The sequence below is a fragment of the Camelus bactrianus genome, chromosome 13 (assembly GCF_048773025.1).
Source record: "Camelus bactrianus isolate YW-2024 breed Bactrian camel chromosome 13, ASM4877302v1, whole genome shotgun sequence".
In the NCBI taxonomy this organism is placed as follows: domain Eukaryota; kingdom Metazoa; phylum Chordata; class Mammalia; order Artiodactyla; family Camelidae; genus Camelus; species Camelus bactrianus.
Genome location: NC_133551.1, coordinates 56,353,138 through 56,370,979, shown reverse-complemented (window position 1 = coordinate 56,370,979; position 17,842 = coordinate 56,353,138). Strand labels below are relative to the sequence as shown.

At 51.4% G+C, this 17,842-nt stretch overlaps 1 protein-coding gene and 1 pseudogene across 2 annotated transcripts in view; both read left to right on the top strand.

Moving 5' to 3' along the window:
* ZNF362 (zinc finger protein 362) overlaps positions 1 to 15,131 on the top strand; it is a 36,509-nt gene extending 21,378 nt beyond the window's left edge. For both annotated transcript variants that reach the window (XM_074376908.1, XM_074376909.1), the window contains 5 exons: positions 556 to 877; positions 1,356 to 1,580; positions 10,161 to 10,239; positions 10,366 to 10,524; positions 13,336 to 15,131. In XM_074376908.1, coding sequence (XP_074233009.1) covers positions 556 to 877; positions 1,356 to 1,580; positions 10,161 to 10,239; positions 10,366 to 10,524; positions 13,336 to 13,452 — 902 coding nt within the window. In that variant the 3' untranslated portion in view covers positions 13,453 to 15,131. The remainder of the gene's footprint in view (positions 1 to 555; positions 878 to 1,355; positions 1,581 to 10,160; positions 10,240 to 10,365; positions 10,525 to 13,335) is intronic.
* Positions 13,981 to 15,131, top strand: LOC105066794 (uncharacterized; annotated as a pseudogene).
* Positions 15,132 to 17,842: the final 2,711 nt, after the last annotated feature.

The window sequence follows — 17,842 nt, the reverse complement described above, 5'->3', positions numbered from 1 at the left end:
AAAAAAGTTCATTGTCAAAGAATCAGAAAATACAATTAAGCCCTTAAATTTTTTAAAAAATTACTCTTAATTCTATCACCCATATCACATTTTGGGGCATCTCCCTCTCCTACTTATTTTTCTGTGCCTTAACATTTTCTTTTTTTTATGAACATAATCTCCTTTTTAATGAGCAATTAATGTTCAGTAGAGAAGATTGATAGCAATTTATTGTACCCCTTCCCTAATAGTGCATATTTCAATTGCCTCTAATTTCTGCTATTATAAATAACACAATAGTGAACATCTTTGTGCCTCAGTTTTTTGTTTGATATTTTTGTTTGAATGAGTTTTAAAGTGCTCCTTCCTTCTAACTCAGTTTAGGCCCTAGGTATCTAAGGCATCTCACACATCCACAAGCTCTCATTTAGTTACAACCCTGAGTAGTAATTTACAGAGGGAAAGGGAGGCTCAGAAAAGCTGGTGAGGTGCCAAAGTCACACAGCGGGGTGGCGGGGGCTGAGCCGGCCTCTGCAGCTTCCCCTCACCCCATCCCCTACCCCCATGTCTTCGCAGGTCTGGGGCTCTCCTCCCGGACCCCGGCTGTGAGCACGTCTGAGTCGAGCGCAGGCACGGGTACCAGCACCCCGTCCACACCCACCACCACCAGCCAGAGCCGCCTCATCGCCTCGTCCCCCACCCTCATCTCAGGGATCACCAGCCCCCCCCTCCTGGACTCCATCAAGACAATCCAGGGCCACGGCCTGCTTGGCCCCCCCAAGTCCGAGCGCGGCCGAAAAAAGATCAAGGCGGAGAACCCAGGGGGGCCGCCTGTCCTCGTAGTCCCTTACCCCATCCTGGCCTCGGGCGAGACTGCCAAGGAGGGCAAGACATACAGGTGGGGTTCTCGGTGGGAGGGGGGTCCAGGTGGGCTTGGGGCAGAGGCCAGTGCCCAGGGCTGCTGCAGGAGCCCAGCAGTAGGGGACTGGGAAGAGGAGCCCCAGAGGCTGAGAGTGGGGGCTGAGGTCTGGAGGGATGTGGTCTCCCGGCCAGCCTCACCCACATCCCCTTCAGAGGTGGTCTCTGGCTGCAGCAGCCCCCACCCCAGCCTGGGATTGTGAGAGCCCATTTCCTCTTCTCTTCAAGCAGTGTTCTTACCCCTCAAGGTTTGAATCATCTGGAAAGCTTTCCAGAATGGAGGGTGTGTGGGTTGGGAGCCTGCCCTCTATTTTTCTCAGGGGGCCCATGCTCCCAGACACTCAAAGGAAGGCTCTGTCCCTGGTGTAGGGTCTCTCTGATGTAGAAGGTCTCCCCTGAGCTGCGCAGGCGTGGGATGGGCGGGTCTTCCCAGGTGTGAACCTGCCTCTTGCCCACAGGTGTAAAGTGTGCCCGCTGACCTTTTTCACCAAGTCAGAGATGCAGATCCACTCCAAGTCACACACAGAGGCCAAGCCCCACAAGTGCCCGCACTGCTCCAAGTCCTTTGCCAACGCCTCCTACCTGGCCCAGCACCTGCGCATCCACTTGGGCGTCAAGCCCTACCACTGCTCCTACTGTGATAAGTCCTTCCGACAGCTCTCCCACCTCCAACAGCACACCAGGTGAGTGGCCTGCCTGCTGCCGCCCTACTGCAGCCGGTTGCAGCTCAGCACCTGCGCCTGGGGCCCGGACCAGGTGCACGGAGGGGCAAGGACTCCTCTAGGTGCCTGTTGCCCTCAGGGTCAAGACCAAATTCCTTTGCTTGGCATTTGAGGCCTTTTATGATGTGGCCTCTGGGGACCTCACTGGCCTCGGCTCTCACGACTGCACTGCCCTTTCCACTGTTTTTTATCTGTAGGTTTTTGCATGTGCTGTTGCCTTTACCTAAAAACCCTCCCCCTCCTTTACCCTGTTTCTCTGGCCCTCTCCTTTCCATCCCTCAGTCCAGCTTCCTCCAGGAAGTCCTCCTGGGTCCCCCTGAGCTGGTTGCACAGGCCCTGGCTTTCCCCATCCCAGCAGTAGTAGACTGTCTTTGGCTTCCCTGGTTATTTGCCCACCACCCCCAATATATCGGGAGCTCTTGAAGGCAAGGGCTGAGTCTCCTCCATTTCCACATCCCCAGTGGGTGGCATGTAATGAGCATTGAGGCATTTGTTTAATATTTGTGGAATAAATAGAACTAGCTTTTATAAGGCAGATGATTCATCCATTTAACAGGTATTTACAGAGCCTCTCCTATGTGCCAGACATGCCCCTGGGTGCTTGGGAATACGTCAGTGAACAAAACAGACACAAATTCCTGCCCTCTTAGGGTGTACAGTCTAGTCAAATGTGTGAAAGGGAGATTCAGAGAGCCATGCTTTAAGGAAAGAGAAGTTTTTGCAGGGGAATGCAGACATCAGAAAGGCTGGCTTGCCAAATAAAAATACCATAGGTATTTAAAGAAATAAACTAAAGGTTACCAAAATTACAGTTCATCTCTTCAGAGGGGAAGAAACACAGCGGTTTTCTCACCTGGTGGTTATCATATCCATAAGCGTGGCTGTGTGCCTCCCAGTATTGGCATTGTGAGAGTCGGAGGTGAAATTGTTCTTGCTGGGGAGGTTGCAACGCACAGGAAGCGCTCAAGGTGTTCTCTTTGGGGGATGAATGCTAGACAGAGGGTTTCTGTTCTGTTGTTGTGGTTATTTATTCGTTTCTCTCCATCAGCTTCATATGCTTCATCCCAGGGTGTGAGATGTTTTGTCTGTTTCTCTGACTTGGGGGTGTGATGAGTGGGTTTGATAGTAAGAAACAAACATCAGGAGGGCAGCAGGACACAGCACGTCTGCTTTTCTTGTTCCCATGCCCCCTGAGATGTGGGCTTGACTACACTGGTGTGTTTTGGAAGCTTTCTAATTTTGCCATTAATTTATGTTTTTGAAGTTTGGCTAGTTTCCGTACACAGGTATATGTCACGGGGTGCAAATCAATAAACAAAGTCCTCCTGGTTGTATGGTTATTAAAATTTGAGTATGTGACCCCAAGGTTTGAGAGTTAACTTCTGCCAGGAGACTTTGTAAAGCATCTAAGATCTAAGTTCCTGTCTAAAGTACCCTCTCCTCTTGGAGACTCCCCACATTGGTCAGTGTTTCTGGGCTGGCAGGAATGGCTTTTTCCATAATCTTAAAGGCAGGGATTCCACAAGCCATGCAGTGGATTCAGTCGAGTTTCCTGGGAGCCAGGGGAGGCTGCATTCCCACTTACGAAGTCCAGGCCTTGTTTCTTATTATCAGGCTTGTCATGCCTAATGAAATGAAATTTGTTTTTAAATGTGACATTTCTGGCATGGTCATGGTTACAAATTTGATTTACTAGATTATAACTTGTTAGAAGAGAGGACAGATTTCTTAGTGAACCTATTTACAGAAACTAATGGTCATGAAAAAGACAAGGTCTCAGTAAAGGCACTTGGGATAATTTTTTTTAGCAATTGTTCTGAGTGGTTTTATAGACCAGGCCAATTACATGTTTTAAACAATGAAACTATTATCTTTAAATTTCCTTGCTAATTCATTAGATATATCTAATTTTTATAGACCACCCCCCCTCCAGCCCCGCCCGTCCCCTGAATTGTGAAGGGTTAGGTGGAGCAAGGCACATTTAAGGAATATTCCACTCCAGTTTGTTCAAATATAGCCTCCTAAATTGAGGCTTAGAGATAGATCAAAGAAAACAAAAAGGTTTCCTCATATGCCCATTAGAAAATAGAACATTAACCACACTGAAATCACTTTCATCCAGTTCTAGGCCATAATTCCTGTTTCTTGGCTAGTTAGTCTGTTTTGCAAAATTGTCTGCTTCTGTACCCAAGACTCTCGGATCCTGCCTTGGTCTTGGGCAGTGTCGGGTCACGGTGATGGGTCCACGTGGGAGCCTGTGCCTCTCTGTCTCTTCCCCGAAGTATGGAGAGCCAGTGCGGTGGTACAGTCCTCCACTGAGGCTCATCTCATGATGTTTCTTTCAGAAGATTCAGTCCCTGACCTGAAGCACAGGTGTGAGCTGGGGAATAAGACCTGTTAATAAGACTAAACGACTCTGGTCCATTTATTATGTAATCAACACATTCAGAATGGAGGAGAATGGAGTCCTCCATCCAGGTATAACGCATGATCAATTTTTCAGATTCAGAGCGTATTCTATGCAGCAAAGGCATTGACCCATCGTCACAGCCTTTTAATTGATCTCATAAAGCATATTTTATGATTGGCGCTAGTAAGTGTAGTTAAATCTAGGGAAAAAAAAATCTTTTTAAAGACATTTGTCGTGGATACTTGTGGTGCCAGCCTCTACATGAAAAGAAATTGTTGGGTTTTTTCCTCTATCTTAAGAAGTACACACACACACATGTATCATACACAATTATGTATTATATATGATATTACTCTATATTCTATTTACATAAATTGTATATAATTACACACACACACACATCAAGTTAACTCAGGGAGATGGAGCGTCTCTTCTTTGGATTTGCCAGCTTTCTTATACTGGAAACTTCATAGGACAGCTCTCACTCTAGTGCTTGGCTAATTAAAAATGTGGAGAATACCAAATATGCCCTCATTGGGAGCTTTTATAAAGCGGGGGAGCAAATCTCTGGCTTTGCCCAGTGGCCAGGGAAACTCCAAGAGCATTTGGCTGTAAAGGATACCTTGACATCTTACTATTTTGAACGTGGGGCCTGGATTTGAGAAGGGCCGTAGCACACAGTTGGCGGTGGAGACCATGTGAGCGTCAGTCTGCTAGGAAATAAACACAGTAGCAAGTAATAATTAGTGAGTCCGAGTGTTTTCAGACATCGATGTTTATTTAAAAATAGTATTTAAGACCATGACCAAACAGGCAAAAAGAAATTAATAGGCCCTGAGGGAGAGTATTTTATCAGAATGTCCCTTGTCCAGGGATCCTATTCTGTTCCTAAGGGCACAATTTTTTCTCTCTCTGTCTTTTTTTCTTTTGAGTCATTTGAGTTCATGGTGGTTGGAAACCAAACCAGCAACATAAGAGGGTCCTATCAACATATAGAGACAAATTAGTCATCCCGTGGTGGCATATATAATTAAACCAGTGCAGCCTAACCCAGTGACAAAGAGATGAGTGTCCCAAATGCCCTCAAGTCCCAGAATCATTTAGACAAACAAGCAAAAGAAGCTAAACATGAAGAAGCCACCGGATTCCAGGTCGCTTGTGCCCTGCCATTCCACGGAGACTCTCTTCTGGTTTGTGCTCCTCAGTAGGGAACCAGATAGTCAGACATCTAATCAAATCCATCTTCCCAACATCATGCCAGTCATAAGGGGGTACAAGAAGGTCATGTCCAAAACGGAACCAGCCCCCATCATGTAATAAATGTCGGTCTAGAAGCAGGATGAGCAGAAACCCCCAGGAGGTGACAATGAGCATTTTCAGGGCAGGTAACATCATTGCATGGCCCTGGCGACCCTGGAGCATCTTGATGGGACCTCCATCTGTCAAAAGAAGGCACCACAAGTGAAGAAAAGCAGGTGTTTGCACAGCGTTTGCAGAAATCCAGACTCCAGAAGGGTCAGCCTGGTAAATAATAAAGACCACATGTATTTAAGGAGAAAATAACAGGAATTTGTCCTGAGGTCTGTTCATGATATACAGCAGTTGTCTCGTGCCGTTAGCATCTGGATAAGATCACGTATCCGTAGATGTCGTGATGCTGGGTCAGGGGTAGCGTGGCTCTACAAGGCAGTCAGGGAGGTATAGGGAGGGGCTCAGCGTTTTTCCTGTTTGGGGAGCATATGCTGGACACAGTGACTCTGGATTTGTTTCTTTACTTCCTCAGGCTGCAGAATGGTTTGCGCCTTTGTTTTTCTTCTCCTGGCTGTGATGTTGTGTACCTGTGTGAGGATAATTGTGATAGGGGCAGGTGTTATTCTGCTTTCTCGAGTGTGATGATGGAAGTGGTAATAACATCTTAGCAACAACTATTCCCCATCAGAGAGCTCCCAAGTGTGTGGCCCTGCGTAAGGTGATTACATACAAGGTGTCCATAAAGTCCTTGCACAGTGTGAATTTGTTTCTTAAATAAGAGAAAATGAATGTGAAAAATGCAACGGAAAGGGAACCAACTCAGGGAAGGTTAACTTTCACTGTATCTCCCATCGTTTCAGTTAGGAAGCACAGCATGACTGAAGCCATTCGATAGAATGTGCCGTTTATTACCTGGAAAATAAAAGATAAATGATAATTAACGAACCCTCAATAATTTTATTTAAACATCAGATAAATTCCCCGTTTGTTGTTTTTCATAAATTGTTTATCTTAAATAGACAAGAGTGTATTAAAAACTAACACTGTGGAGGGGAGGGTATAGCTCAATGGTGGAGTTCTTGCCTAGCATGCACGAGGTCCTGGGTTCAATCCCTGGTACCTCCACTGAAAAATAAATTTTAAAAACTTGATTACTTCAATCCCCCCCAAAACAAACAAACAAAAACAAACAAACAAACAAACCCTAACACTGTGAAAATATCTTCGGCATGCCCTTTATGTCAGTTACATAATCCTTATTACAGTCCCCATTTTAGAGGCAGGGAAACTGGGGTTCAGGGTGGCAAAGTCACTTGCCCAAGGCCACCCTGCTAAAAGGAGGCAGAAGTGAGGTGCGAGCCAGAGCACCAGCGAGCAGCCCGTGCCTCTGAGGAAGGCTGGAGCTGGGGATGTCAGGCTGCCGAGGAAGCTCAGGTGGGGGCGGGGTGCCAGGCAGGAGAGCAAGGCAAGTCTTTGGGCCCCAGGGTGGGGCTGGGGCCGTGCGGGTAAAGGAGCAGCCCAGGGGCACCAAGTTCAGCTCCACTTCCCTGCGTTGCCCATGCCTGGAGGTGGTGGTGAGGCCCCGTCACTGCAGATGTGGGAGTCAGGGCTGGACGCTCCCCTGGTGGGAAGATGCCCTACAGAGAGAGGGTTCTGATGTTGGAATTTAGGGCTTGGCCCTGACTTGAAGTTCAGGAGCTGAAGAGCCCACAGGCCATTTACCAGTGGGAACTTTGTCTCCCTGAATCCCCTCTGAGCCAGCCCAGTGCTGGGTGCTACGCATAATGACAGACCAGTGGTCAGAGGTAGGCTCTGGGCCAAAGGAACTCCCACCATGACCTGGGAGGCTGGTGAATGTGAACATTTCCATGAACGAGGGAAGTATGTGATGGAGGTAGGGGAGGATCATTTGAATTGGGTGTTGAAGGATCCATAGACCTCCCTGGTGAGAGATGGGAACAATGTTCCTGGCAGGGGGAGTGGCATAAGCAAAGGCTCAGAGGCTTGCTGGGGATATGTGTGCACGTGTGTGTGGGGAGGTTGGTAAGATGTCCCAAGGCTCCACTGGGGAGACCAGTGGTTGGGGGGAGGGTGCTTTAGGCCTCGAATGATGGAGTAGGGAATTTGGATTCCACCCTGGAAAGGGGGGATGCAAAAGTGGGGGGTGCCAAGCCAGGCTGTGACAAGGTCAGCTCCCTACGCTGCTGTAGTGGTGGAGGTCAGGAGGGGAGAGGTTGAGCCTGGGAGTCCCGGTAGGAGGCCAGAGGGGATGTCCCCTGGTCAGGAGGGCTTGGCTGGGTCCCCAGGGAAGGACCTGAAGTCCCTGGAGGACCATCAGTCAGTTAGTCAACAAACACTTGTGAAATGCCCCTGAGGAATGGGTAGTGGTGATTATGTGGAGCATATTACTGTTGTCAGTGATGGACTTCAGGGGGAAAGAACTCCCCTGCCCTCTTTCAGTGAGTCCTTTCTGCTGAGTCTGTGCCAGGCCCTGGGATGATGGTGCTGGATGAGACTAAGGAGGGAAGCAGCCAAGAAAACAGTGACCAGATGTGGACACAGTACGTGCCCACACACAGACTTCTGCTCAGGGGTGAGCTGCAGGGGCCAGGCCTAGTGTGGGGGTCAGGAAAAGCTACCCTGATCAAGGGGCTTTCATACTGAGAATGGTTGTCTGGGTTGTAGCCAGGTGCTGGCTGAGGGAAAAGTGCCTGGAAGAGGAGCAGCCGTGGATGACAGACAGGGTCAGAAGGGATGTGCATGCTCGCGGGGCCAGAGGAAGGCCGGCGGGGCTGGAGCCTTGGGGTCGGGGAGAGGTGTGGCTTGGGCAGCAATGGGAGGTGAGTACTCAGGTGGGCATCGTGCGGTTTGAAACAAATCAGTGCATGTCCCGTGGTCCCTCGGTCCCCTCTGCCACCTGACCCCTAGCTGACCAAGTTCTGCAGCCTTGGAGGGGAACGAGGATTGGGTAAAATGGAGGGGATTCTGCAATAGGTGGAGCTGGTCCAGGTGACCCTTAAGGTCCTTCCATTGTAGAGACGGGATGCAGTAGCCTGAGATTATGTCCCCAAACATGTAATGCCCCCAAATGTACAGGTAGAACAGGGATCCTCAGAACTGGGCCAGCCCAGCTCCACCTGGCCAGTCTCCTTGCAGCCTCTGGACTGGGCCCTGGGCCTTGCACCTGAGATGAGCTGTCCCTGCCCTTGGGATTCCCTGTCTAGTAGGGGAGACATAGGAGGGGCGGCCCCGTTGCTGAGGACATACTCCGGGCACAGGGGTGGCGGGCAGAAGCATCAATCAGACACGGTTGCCAGACGAGAAATGTTTCTCTGACCAGGACACAGGGTGCAGGAGCAGGGAGGTGAGGCCAAACCACACATGAAGGGCCTCGAATGACACACTAAGGAATCTGGACCATCAGTCACGGTCCTGGGCTTACTGATGGCAGGGACTTTATCCCAGCCTGACCAGCATGGGACCTGGCTGGACGGGCCTTTGTTTGTTTGATGAGTCTGTTCCTGGGCAGAGCAAACCCAGGCAGTGAGGCCGGCTGGTGCTTCAGGGGAGTCAGACCGCATGGCCAGAGCTGAATTTTCCCTCCACCTTATGCTCATCGGCAACTTAGGCAAAAGAGGTTCGTGTCCAGCCCGCATTTCATCACCCACCTGCTTGGCACAAGATTCACTGGAACAGATGATTGAAGACAAGCCTAGGAGAGCAGGGAAGGCCTGACATCCTGGCCTCCGTGTGTGCCCCACTCCCCAGCCCACGTAGGCACCTCTCTGCGTCCCCTCTGTCCTCATCTGGCTGGTAGACAACACAGTCTGCAGCAGCTGACAGAAAACAGCTGTCAGCCTTCAAGTCACTGCTCCCAAGTCATCTTCTCAGTGGGAACTCTGACCACCCCATTTAAGACCGCACCCCCTGTCCCGGTTCTCATGACCCCCTCACCTTACTCTGTTTCCTCTCTTAGCACTTACCACCTCCTACACGTGCTTTACTGACTGACTTCATGCTTGTTGTTTGTCTCCACGAGGCAATGGGGTTTGTCTGTTTTGTTCACTAATAGGTTCCAAGCACCCAGGTTGGTGCCTGGTGCATGGGTACTTGATGTAACAATTGTTAAATGAATTAATAATAATAATAATAATAATACTGGCAAGTGTTTTTGGAGGGCTGACTTGGTTAAGCCCCTTCCACATATTATCTAATGTAATATTCACAAAGCCCAGCAGGGTTGGGACTCTTTTTTTTTTTTTTTTGCCCATTTTGCAGATGTGGAAACCGAGGCTTGGTAATTTGACCAAGGTCACCCAGCTAGTAAGTGGTAGAGTTAGGGTGGTCACAGGGGCTCATAGGGAGGACATGAGGGCCTGACCTTCAGGGCCATCTTGTCCAGCATTCTCTCAGTAGCTGGGGTGACCAGGTAGCCATCATGGACATATGCCTGACATGGGGAGGAGGCAGGAAACAGAAATTTGAGGCCAACTGGAGGGAGATGTCTCCTTCTGAGAAAGACGCAGGATGGGCAGGGAAGGTCCTGGCCAAGCTATGAATCTTTTCAGTGAGTGGTCTGCTGCTGGCTTTTTTAGAAAAGGGGCAGAATGTCTCTGTGATGATCGGGAGTCCTGGGCCGGGTTTCTGAGTCTGTGCTGGTTCAGCGGGGACCTGCAGGGACCGTGGAGGATCTGGTCAGACTGGAGGTGGGAGGCCAGAGAAGAAAGTAGGGAAGGCCTTTGAAGGCCCAGCTCTTGCTGGGGCTCCCTCGGCAGGCTTGGGGGCCAGAGGTGTGTGCGGGCCAGCCAGGGGCCATGGGGCTGGAGCTGGCCTGGGGGATCTGCCAGGGGCTCACCCTGACAGCTGGCTGCCCGTTGCAGAATCCACACAGGCGACAGACCCTACAAGTGCCCACATCCTGGCTGCGAAAAGGCTTTCACTCAGCTCTCCAACCTCCAGGTGAGTGCCTGCCCACCTCCACCTGCCAGGCGCACACAGCCCCTCTCCTGCCCAAAGGGGAGCATGGGGATGGGGTGGGTCTGGGGGAGCCCAGCCCCTCCCGACCCCCTGCTATGCTCCCCGCAGTCTCACCAGCGCCAGCACAACAAGGACAAGCCCTACAAGTGTCCCAACTGCTACCGGGCCTACTCGGACTCCGCCTCCCTGCAGATCCACCTCTCCGCCCACGCCATCAAGCACGCCAAGGCCTATTGCTGCAGCATGTGCGGGCGGGCCTACACCTCGGTGAGTGCCCGCCTCCTGTCCCCGGCAGCCTCCGGTCTGCACTGACTCTCCGCATTCCCCAGAAAAGGAAACTGAGGCCCAGAGAGGGGCTGTGCCTCCCCACCCCAGATCACAGTGAGTGGGAGAGCCACGGCTTCTGCCCCCCAGTTCTGTTTTAGGGCACCTCAGGCAGAGCTCCCTCCAGGCAGCCTTTAGCCTGGGTTCCCAAGGTGTGGTTTCTCCCCTGCAGTGGTGAGGGGCCTGGCACCCTGGTGAGAGCCAAGGAGGGAGAAGCACCTTTCCTCACTAGGGAGGCTGCAACCCCCATCATGGCCACAAGGTGGCACAGTGACCTGGCCCAGAGCCACCCTCATCTCCCAGGAAAGACCCAGACGGCATCAGAAAGGTGCCTGCCTGCTGTCCCTGGGTGGGAATCTCCCTAAACAAGGGCTTTTCAGACCAAGATGAGGGAGTCCAGGTGAGTTACTTGAGTGTGTGTTTCTGACTAATCAAATATTCTGGGTAACTGACTCCCATGTATACCTAGACAGAGATCACGGAGTCTCCATCTGCAAAATGGAGGAGGTAATAGTTCCTCAGTTGCAGGGCTGTTGGCTGGCAGAGTCTATGCCTGATAAACCTTAGGTAACACGAGTCTACTCACTCACTGTTTACTGAACACTTGTGCCAGGCACTTGAGACTCAGGGTGAATCAAACAGACATATTCTTTGCCCCAGGGAGGTTGGAGTCTACTGCTGGAGACAGATAATAAACAAGTACCCACACAAATAAATATGTAATGACAAACTGTGGTAACTGATCTAAGGAGGGTTTCTCAACCTCGGCCTGTGTTGACACTTTTGCTGAGGGGGCTGTCCCGTGCTTTGTAGGATGTTTAGCAACATCCTTGGCCTCTGCCTACTAGCAGCCCCTCCCCAAGTTGTGACAACCAAAAATGCCTCCGGACTTTCCCAAGTGTCCCCTGGGGGGCAAAACCGCCTCTGAGCCACTGCTATAAAGGAAAAAGGAAACACATGTTTTGGGCTACAGCCTCAGGGATGGACGTTTAGTTGGGGAAGGGAGGTAGGGCGGGGTAGGTGTCTGAGGAAGTACCATTTAGAAGAGGCCTGAAAGGGTGATTAGCCAGGTGAGGAGGAGAGGAGGGGGAAGAACTTTCCATGCAGGGGCAGGGTGAATGCAAACACCCCAGGTGGAACAAACATGGTGTGTTCCATGAACTGAAAGAAAATTAGGTCCCATGAGGCTGCAGGGCCCTGTTAGGGAGTTTGGATGCTTTTCCAGGTGAAGTGGGAAGCCATGGGGAGGGTAGTTTTGAAAGTTCAGTTTGTCTGGAGGTGGGCACGTGGATTGCACCCTCCTACACATGTCCACTCCCTGAGGAGGGGCTGCCAGCGTTCATGGCTGTGGTTCTTAGAAGGAATCTGAACTCCTGTGGGGAAGGGGCTGTCAGATCTCATGTGGCCTGAGGCCCCTCCCTGAACCGGGCCTGACTGGACTCCACAGAACAAGAATAATCACCTTTGGTTTTTAAACAGACATTTTAGTGGATTGACTTTTAAACTCCTTTAATACATAAAAGAAACATTTTAGAATAGTGACTCCTCATGTTCCAATCAGCCCCCAGAACCTGGCATCAACCAGTCCTACTTCATCCATATCCCTATGTTTTGAAATAAAACTGATGACATACTGTTTCAGCTGAAAATTTTCATAGGAAAATTTTCTCACGGATGCCATCATTTTATTTACTTACACATTTTATTTTTTAATCAAGATCCAAGTAAGATTCTTACATTGCACTGGATCACTTTATCTTTTAAACTCTTGGTCCCCCACCCCCACTGCCTTTTTTTTCTTTGCAATTTACTCATTGAAGAACAGTTTTCTGGTTTGGATTTTGCTGATTGCTTCCCTCTGGTGTGGTCTGATACACTTGAGGGCTTCCTCTCCCGGATTCCGAGCAGACTGAGGTATGAGGCCAAGGAGGGGCAGGTGGGAACCAGAGCACCACCTGGCAGCTTAGTGTGAGGGCCTGTGGGCCTGCAGGTGAGCCTGGGGCCACCTCACCCACCCAGTCTTGGGTGCCCCAGGTCAGACTTAACAGAGCCTATGCTCAAGGAATGAGCTGAGCACGCCCAGTTTATGCTTCCCAGAGTCACCAATCAGATCAGGCCTAGTTTCTTCCCAAGGGAGGATGAGGTCTCGGGTACAGAGGCCTGGGCTCCCACCACCACCTGGAATGAAGTGTAGAGACTAGGGAACCAGTGGTCCCCTCAACCCTACTGCATGCTGAGAGCTTTACCCACATCACCATAGCAACCCTTTGAGGTTGTCCCTTCCCCATCCCTGCCTGCAGAGGAGGAAGTTGAGGCTTGGAGGGGTGAGGTGACTTGCCCAGGAAGTACCAGAGCTGGGCTGGACCAGGACCTATGCTTTGCCCTCATTGGGAGCATTAGCCAGATGGGGGCAGCTGTGCTGCGTTAGGCAGGCGGGCTGAGGTGGGGTCTGCAAACTCACTGCAGCCAGCGGAAAATGGCAGCTGCCCTGGCCCTAGGGAGTTCCACTGCTGATGCGCAAGCCTGGTGCCTGCCGGCTCTCCAGTCAGCACACTGTAGGCTCGGACCCTGGTCAGTGAGCCACCCCCCCACGGCCAGCAGCAGTGCAGCGTCCCTAGAACGGATGTGGATGCCCGCCACTAGCCCGCCCACCTACCAAGGAGCCCTCTAGTGGCCGCTTATGGGGACTGCAGCTCCCCCTGCATCCCTTGCCAGCAGTTGGTTATATGTTCTGAATCTCATCCCTGCCCACAGGAGACCTACCTGATGAAGCACATGTCCAAACACACGGTGGTGGAGCACTTGGTGAGCCATCACTCGCCCCAGAGGACGGAGTCCCCCGGCATCCCGGTGCGAATTTCCCTCATCTGAGCCGACCCAAGGCACCACCCCTCCCTGCGCACTGGCAGACAGACCCAGGCAGCACCAGGCCCTGACTCCCTCCAGGAGCCCTCCAGGAACAGCTGAGCTCTCTCATGACCTTCCTGACCTTCCAGAAAGCCTGGGCCACAGAAGCCCTGCCCGGTCCAGCTCTGCGGGCGGCCAGGCCAACTGCAAGATTCTAGACTGTTTTGGTGGCATCCAAAGACGATCTCAGAGCACTTTGAACCTCTCTGCTGGGTTTTCCTTTTGTTCCCCACCCTTCACTTGCTTCACTGTTTTTTTTTTTTTTTAAGTTTGTTTTGGAAATAACAAAAAAGATATTTATTGGCCAAGAAGTTGGTGCTGCTAAGACCGAGAAATTAAAAGAACCGGACAGATGGACACAGAGAACCAGAGGGCAGCGTGGGACCTTCTCTTGCCATGGCCTCAGGTCTTGAGGGGGAGGCTCAGGCCGGGGTTTCTGGACTGCAAAGGGGACCCCCAGGTGGGAGGGGCAGGAGGCAGCTGGAGTGACCCACTCGCCCCTGGGTGCTCAGCTCAAGCCTCTGGAGCTGCGCCCTGGGCATCACTGAGCAGAGGAATGTGGCAGCTACCAGGGCTGCCCAGGCTTCAGGAGACAAACGAGAGGCCGGGAGGTCCGCAGGACCAAAGGGTGCAGTGCGTTGGGCTGAGCTGGGTGCAGGCCCAGGGAAATGGGGTCGGGGTGGGCTGGGTAAGACCTGGTGCCCCCACTGCCCTGAAGACCACCCCAGTCTACCTCGGTGCTGGCCAGAAAACCTATTGGCTACCTCTCCCACCATCCCAGACTGTGGGCAGGGGGATGGGGAGGGAGGGGGCCTGGGGCTAGGACCCCCTCTCCAGAATTTCCTCCAGATGGGGCAGTGCCCAAGGAGGGGTTTTGTCTTCCCTGCCATGGAGGGGACTCCCCAGCCCAGGCCCCAGGTCCCTCGGCAGGGAAGGGACCCTCGGGGAGGAGGGTCCCCAGGAGCAGACCCTGCCCTCAGCCCCCACACACACACCCCAATCTGAAAGCCATGCGTGTCCGTGTATATAGGAACAATGTACAGAGCCTGGGGAGGCCCCCCACATCCCCCTGGGGGGAAAAAAAGAAAACTAGACAGAAACTCATCTATATATTCTGTATCTGGAGTTCCGTTTTGAATATTAACTGTGTTATTTTTATACACTTTTTAAGCCTTAACTCGCCATTGATTTACCAGTTTAACGTCTCCTGGGCTTTCTTTTCCCACGGGGTTCTCTGCCCCGCCCCCACCCCTTTGTTTGACTTGCGTCGTCTGATACTCAGTATTGTAGCTTTTCGTCCGCATGTTACTACCCTGTAAATACGCTGTTATACATACTGTTAACACCCCTTTGCTTTTTTCTATGGGACCTCCAGGCCACCATATTTAGAACTAGTTACCTTATTAAAAAAGAGAAAAGAGTGTTGGCTTCTCAGTCTGCATCGTGGTGGCAGGGAGGTGAGGGCAGGTGCCCCTCAACGCTTCAGGAAGGAAATTTGCATTCTATTTAAGAAAAGGGGTGGGGAGCAAAACAAAAGTCGAATGTGGGGGAAGACACTAAAGGGGGCAAGAAACAAAGGAATTCCAAACCCTCTGCTCTTTGTATTTCTCTGTTGTGAAGAATAAACTGTACCTGCAGCCGGGTGGCGGCGGTGTGTGGTGTGCTCTGTGCGAGGGGGGGGCTGGGGGGCACCTTTCCACTGCTCCTCTCCCCTCCCCCGCCCCCCAGATTTGGGGAAGGGAGATGGCCCACCCTGTGTCCATCACTTGTGGCCAAGGACCATGAGGGCTCAGAGGAGTGAGCTCCCAATGGTGAGCCCCACGGTGATTCATGGCTGAGTCACTTTCTGTCTTTCCCACAGTGAGGCTAGTACAGGGCCAGCCTTGATAAACTCTGGGGGATTTCCTGCATTTCCCTCCAAGGCAATCGAAGCACTGACCCCCTCTCCCCATGGGGAAGATGTCTGTGAAGGGGACTTCTTGGTCCCCAGTCCAGAGTAGCTGGGGGCTGTGAGGCTGGAGCTACTGCTGCTGCGGAAGGAGCGGGGATGAAGCCGACTCAGAACAAAGCCAAGTGGATAGTTGGAGACACATTATCCAGCCCTGCAGCTGGCCTGACCCCAGCTCTGTCCTGTTCACAAGCCAATAAATCCTCATTTGGATCAGCCTCGTATTCCTCAAAGAGTCAGTTGCTCAACATTTACCAGCACACCACTGGCTGCCTCTCCAATCAGATTCTCTATCCAAATTAGGAACGAGTAAGGAGATGGTGGGCACCTGGACTGTGGACAGGAGGTGGGGGTGGCCGTGTTGGCCAGACACAGACAGAAGGAAAAAGGAGGCAGAGAGAAGCCAAGATGGACAGATGAGACTGAGAGCCAGTGGCAACCTCAGCTCCTGACCTTCAGTCTTCATCTTCTGGCCAGGTTTAATTTCCTGCTTATTCTCACACTAATGAATTTATAAGTTGCTATCGTGTGCCACTGGGTAAATTACTTACTCTATGCCTGACTTTCTTATGTAAAACAAGGGAAATAATAGTAACCAATTTATAGGGTGGATGTGAGCATTAAATGAATGGATAGATAGCTGAGGCTTAGACCTGTGCTAGCACATAGTAAGTACCCAATAAATGTAATTGTTTTTATCATTTGATGTAGCCCTGGTGGATCCATGTCCCTTATGATCAGTGAACCCTGACTACCTGACCAGAGAGCTGACGACGTTTGGGAATCTCAGGGAATGGGATCTGAGCTGGCATGGCAGGGTGGGACAGCTGGACAGGTGAAGATTTTGCATGGGGCAGTGACACTCGGGGGACTGGGTGCCTGATTTTCACCAGCTCATCTGGAAGCTCTCAGGAGCTTCAGCGGTCCCTGAGGGTCCCAGCATGGATGCGGAGGACAGTGTTGAATGACAGGGACACTGATGGAAGTAGCTGCAGAAGGAGCTTATTCCTTGTTATTCCTGAGCTGCCCTGAGCCACTCTCTAGCCCCTACCCTGACTGCCGGCCTCCGGGTAAGACAAAGAGGGAGTTGTTCCCAAGTGATCCTCCACTCTGTTACACTGCAGCTTCCTTGACTCCAACCCCTTCTCAGGAAGGTCTTGACCCGCAGCATGAGGCTGCCCCAGCCCAGCACATGGTAACTCCTAACTTGTGCCATCACTTCCTCTTTTTTTTTTTAATCACTTCCTCTTGAAAACAGGAAATGGCTGTCCTTTGGTGAACCCTTTGCACTCCATGAACTCGCAGGAGAGGGGGCAGGCAAGGAGAGGGAGAAGCTAAGTTATTTCCTGGAGCACCACAACCCCTGCAAGGAGGGTGACTGCCACCCCCATTTTATATATGAGAAAGCTGAGACTCAGCAAAGGTAAGGAACTTGTCCGCAGCCACCCAGAGAGTCAGAAGAGGAGCAGGCTCTATCCAGATCTCACTGGCTCGAGCTCAGGTCTCTGGCAGCCCAGGGGTTGGGGTGTGTGGCCCTTGGTGAATGATGCAGGGTTAAGGTGGAGGATACTCTCCCACCAGAGGAAAGGATGTTCCAGCTCAGTCATCAAGCGATAACCCATTCTGAGGCACACCTGGCCTGTTCTTATCTCTAACCCAGAGTCCAAAAGGCCTTTTCAATTTTGCTAATCTAGTTTTGAACTGCTTTTGAGGGAGATATTTATCTCACATCAACTGGAATGGGTTTGTAAAAACTGTCAGCTTGTAGAAACCATCAGAGATGGCTTATAGTCAGAATTGCTCTCCTACCTGGGAACAGTGTTAAAAATGCAAGGCCTATGAGAACACCTCATGCACGATTCAGGAGACCTGGAGGGAAATCTCACCCTCTCAGGGCCTCCGTTTTCCTAACTGTCAAACAGTATCTCTGAGGCTTCCAGCAGGTAACTTCCCTGTTCCCTCTGCTATTTCCTGGAGGGAACCACCTTTCCTGGAAGGCCTGATGACTTCGCGGTCCTATCCCGGGAGTGTGTTTTTCCTTATTGAGGATGAAGTCTGGATGGCAGCCATGGATGAGGAAGTTCATCTCCCAGATACTGTGGCCAAACAGCCATATGGGTCCCATGGCAAGGAAATGTCACTTTAGTGGACTTTGTTTCTCTAGGAGAAAGGGCCATAAGGGCACTTTGGAATAATGTATTTTATTATAATATTACTTAATATGGACAAACTGTGCCGAGGCTGGGGAGGTGAACCGGAAAAGTCAAGGAACGGGATGCCACTGTTTCTCCAGCTGGGGTTCCTGCCCAGAGGCAGCTCTATTTGGCCTGAGAGCCAGTCCTGGCTCTCCAGCTGCTGACATCACAGACTGACTGACAGATCCTCTGGTCCCTAGGCAGTTACGAT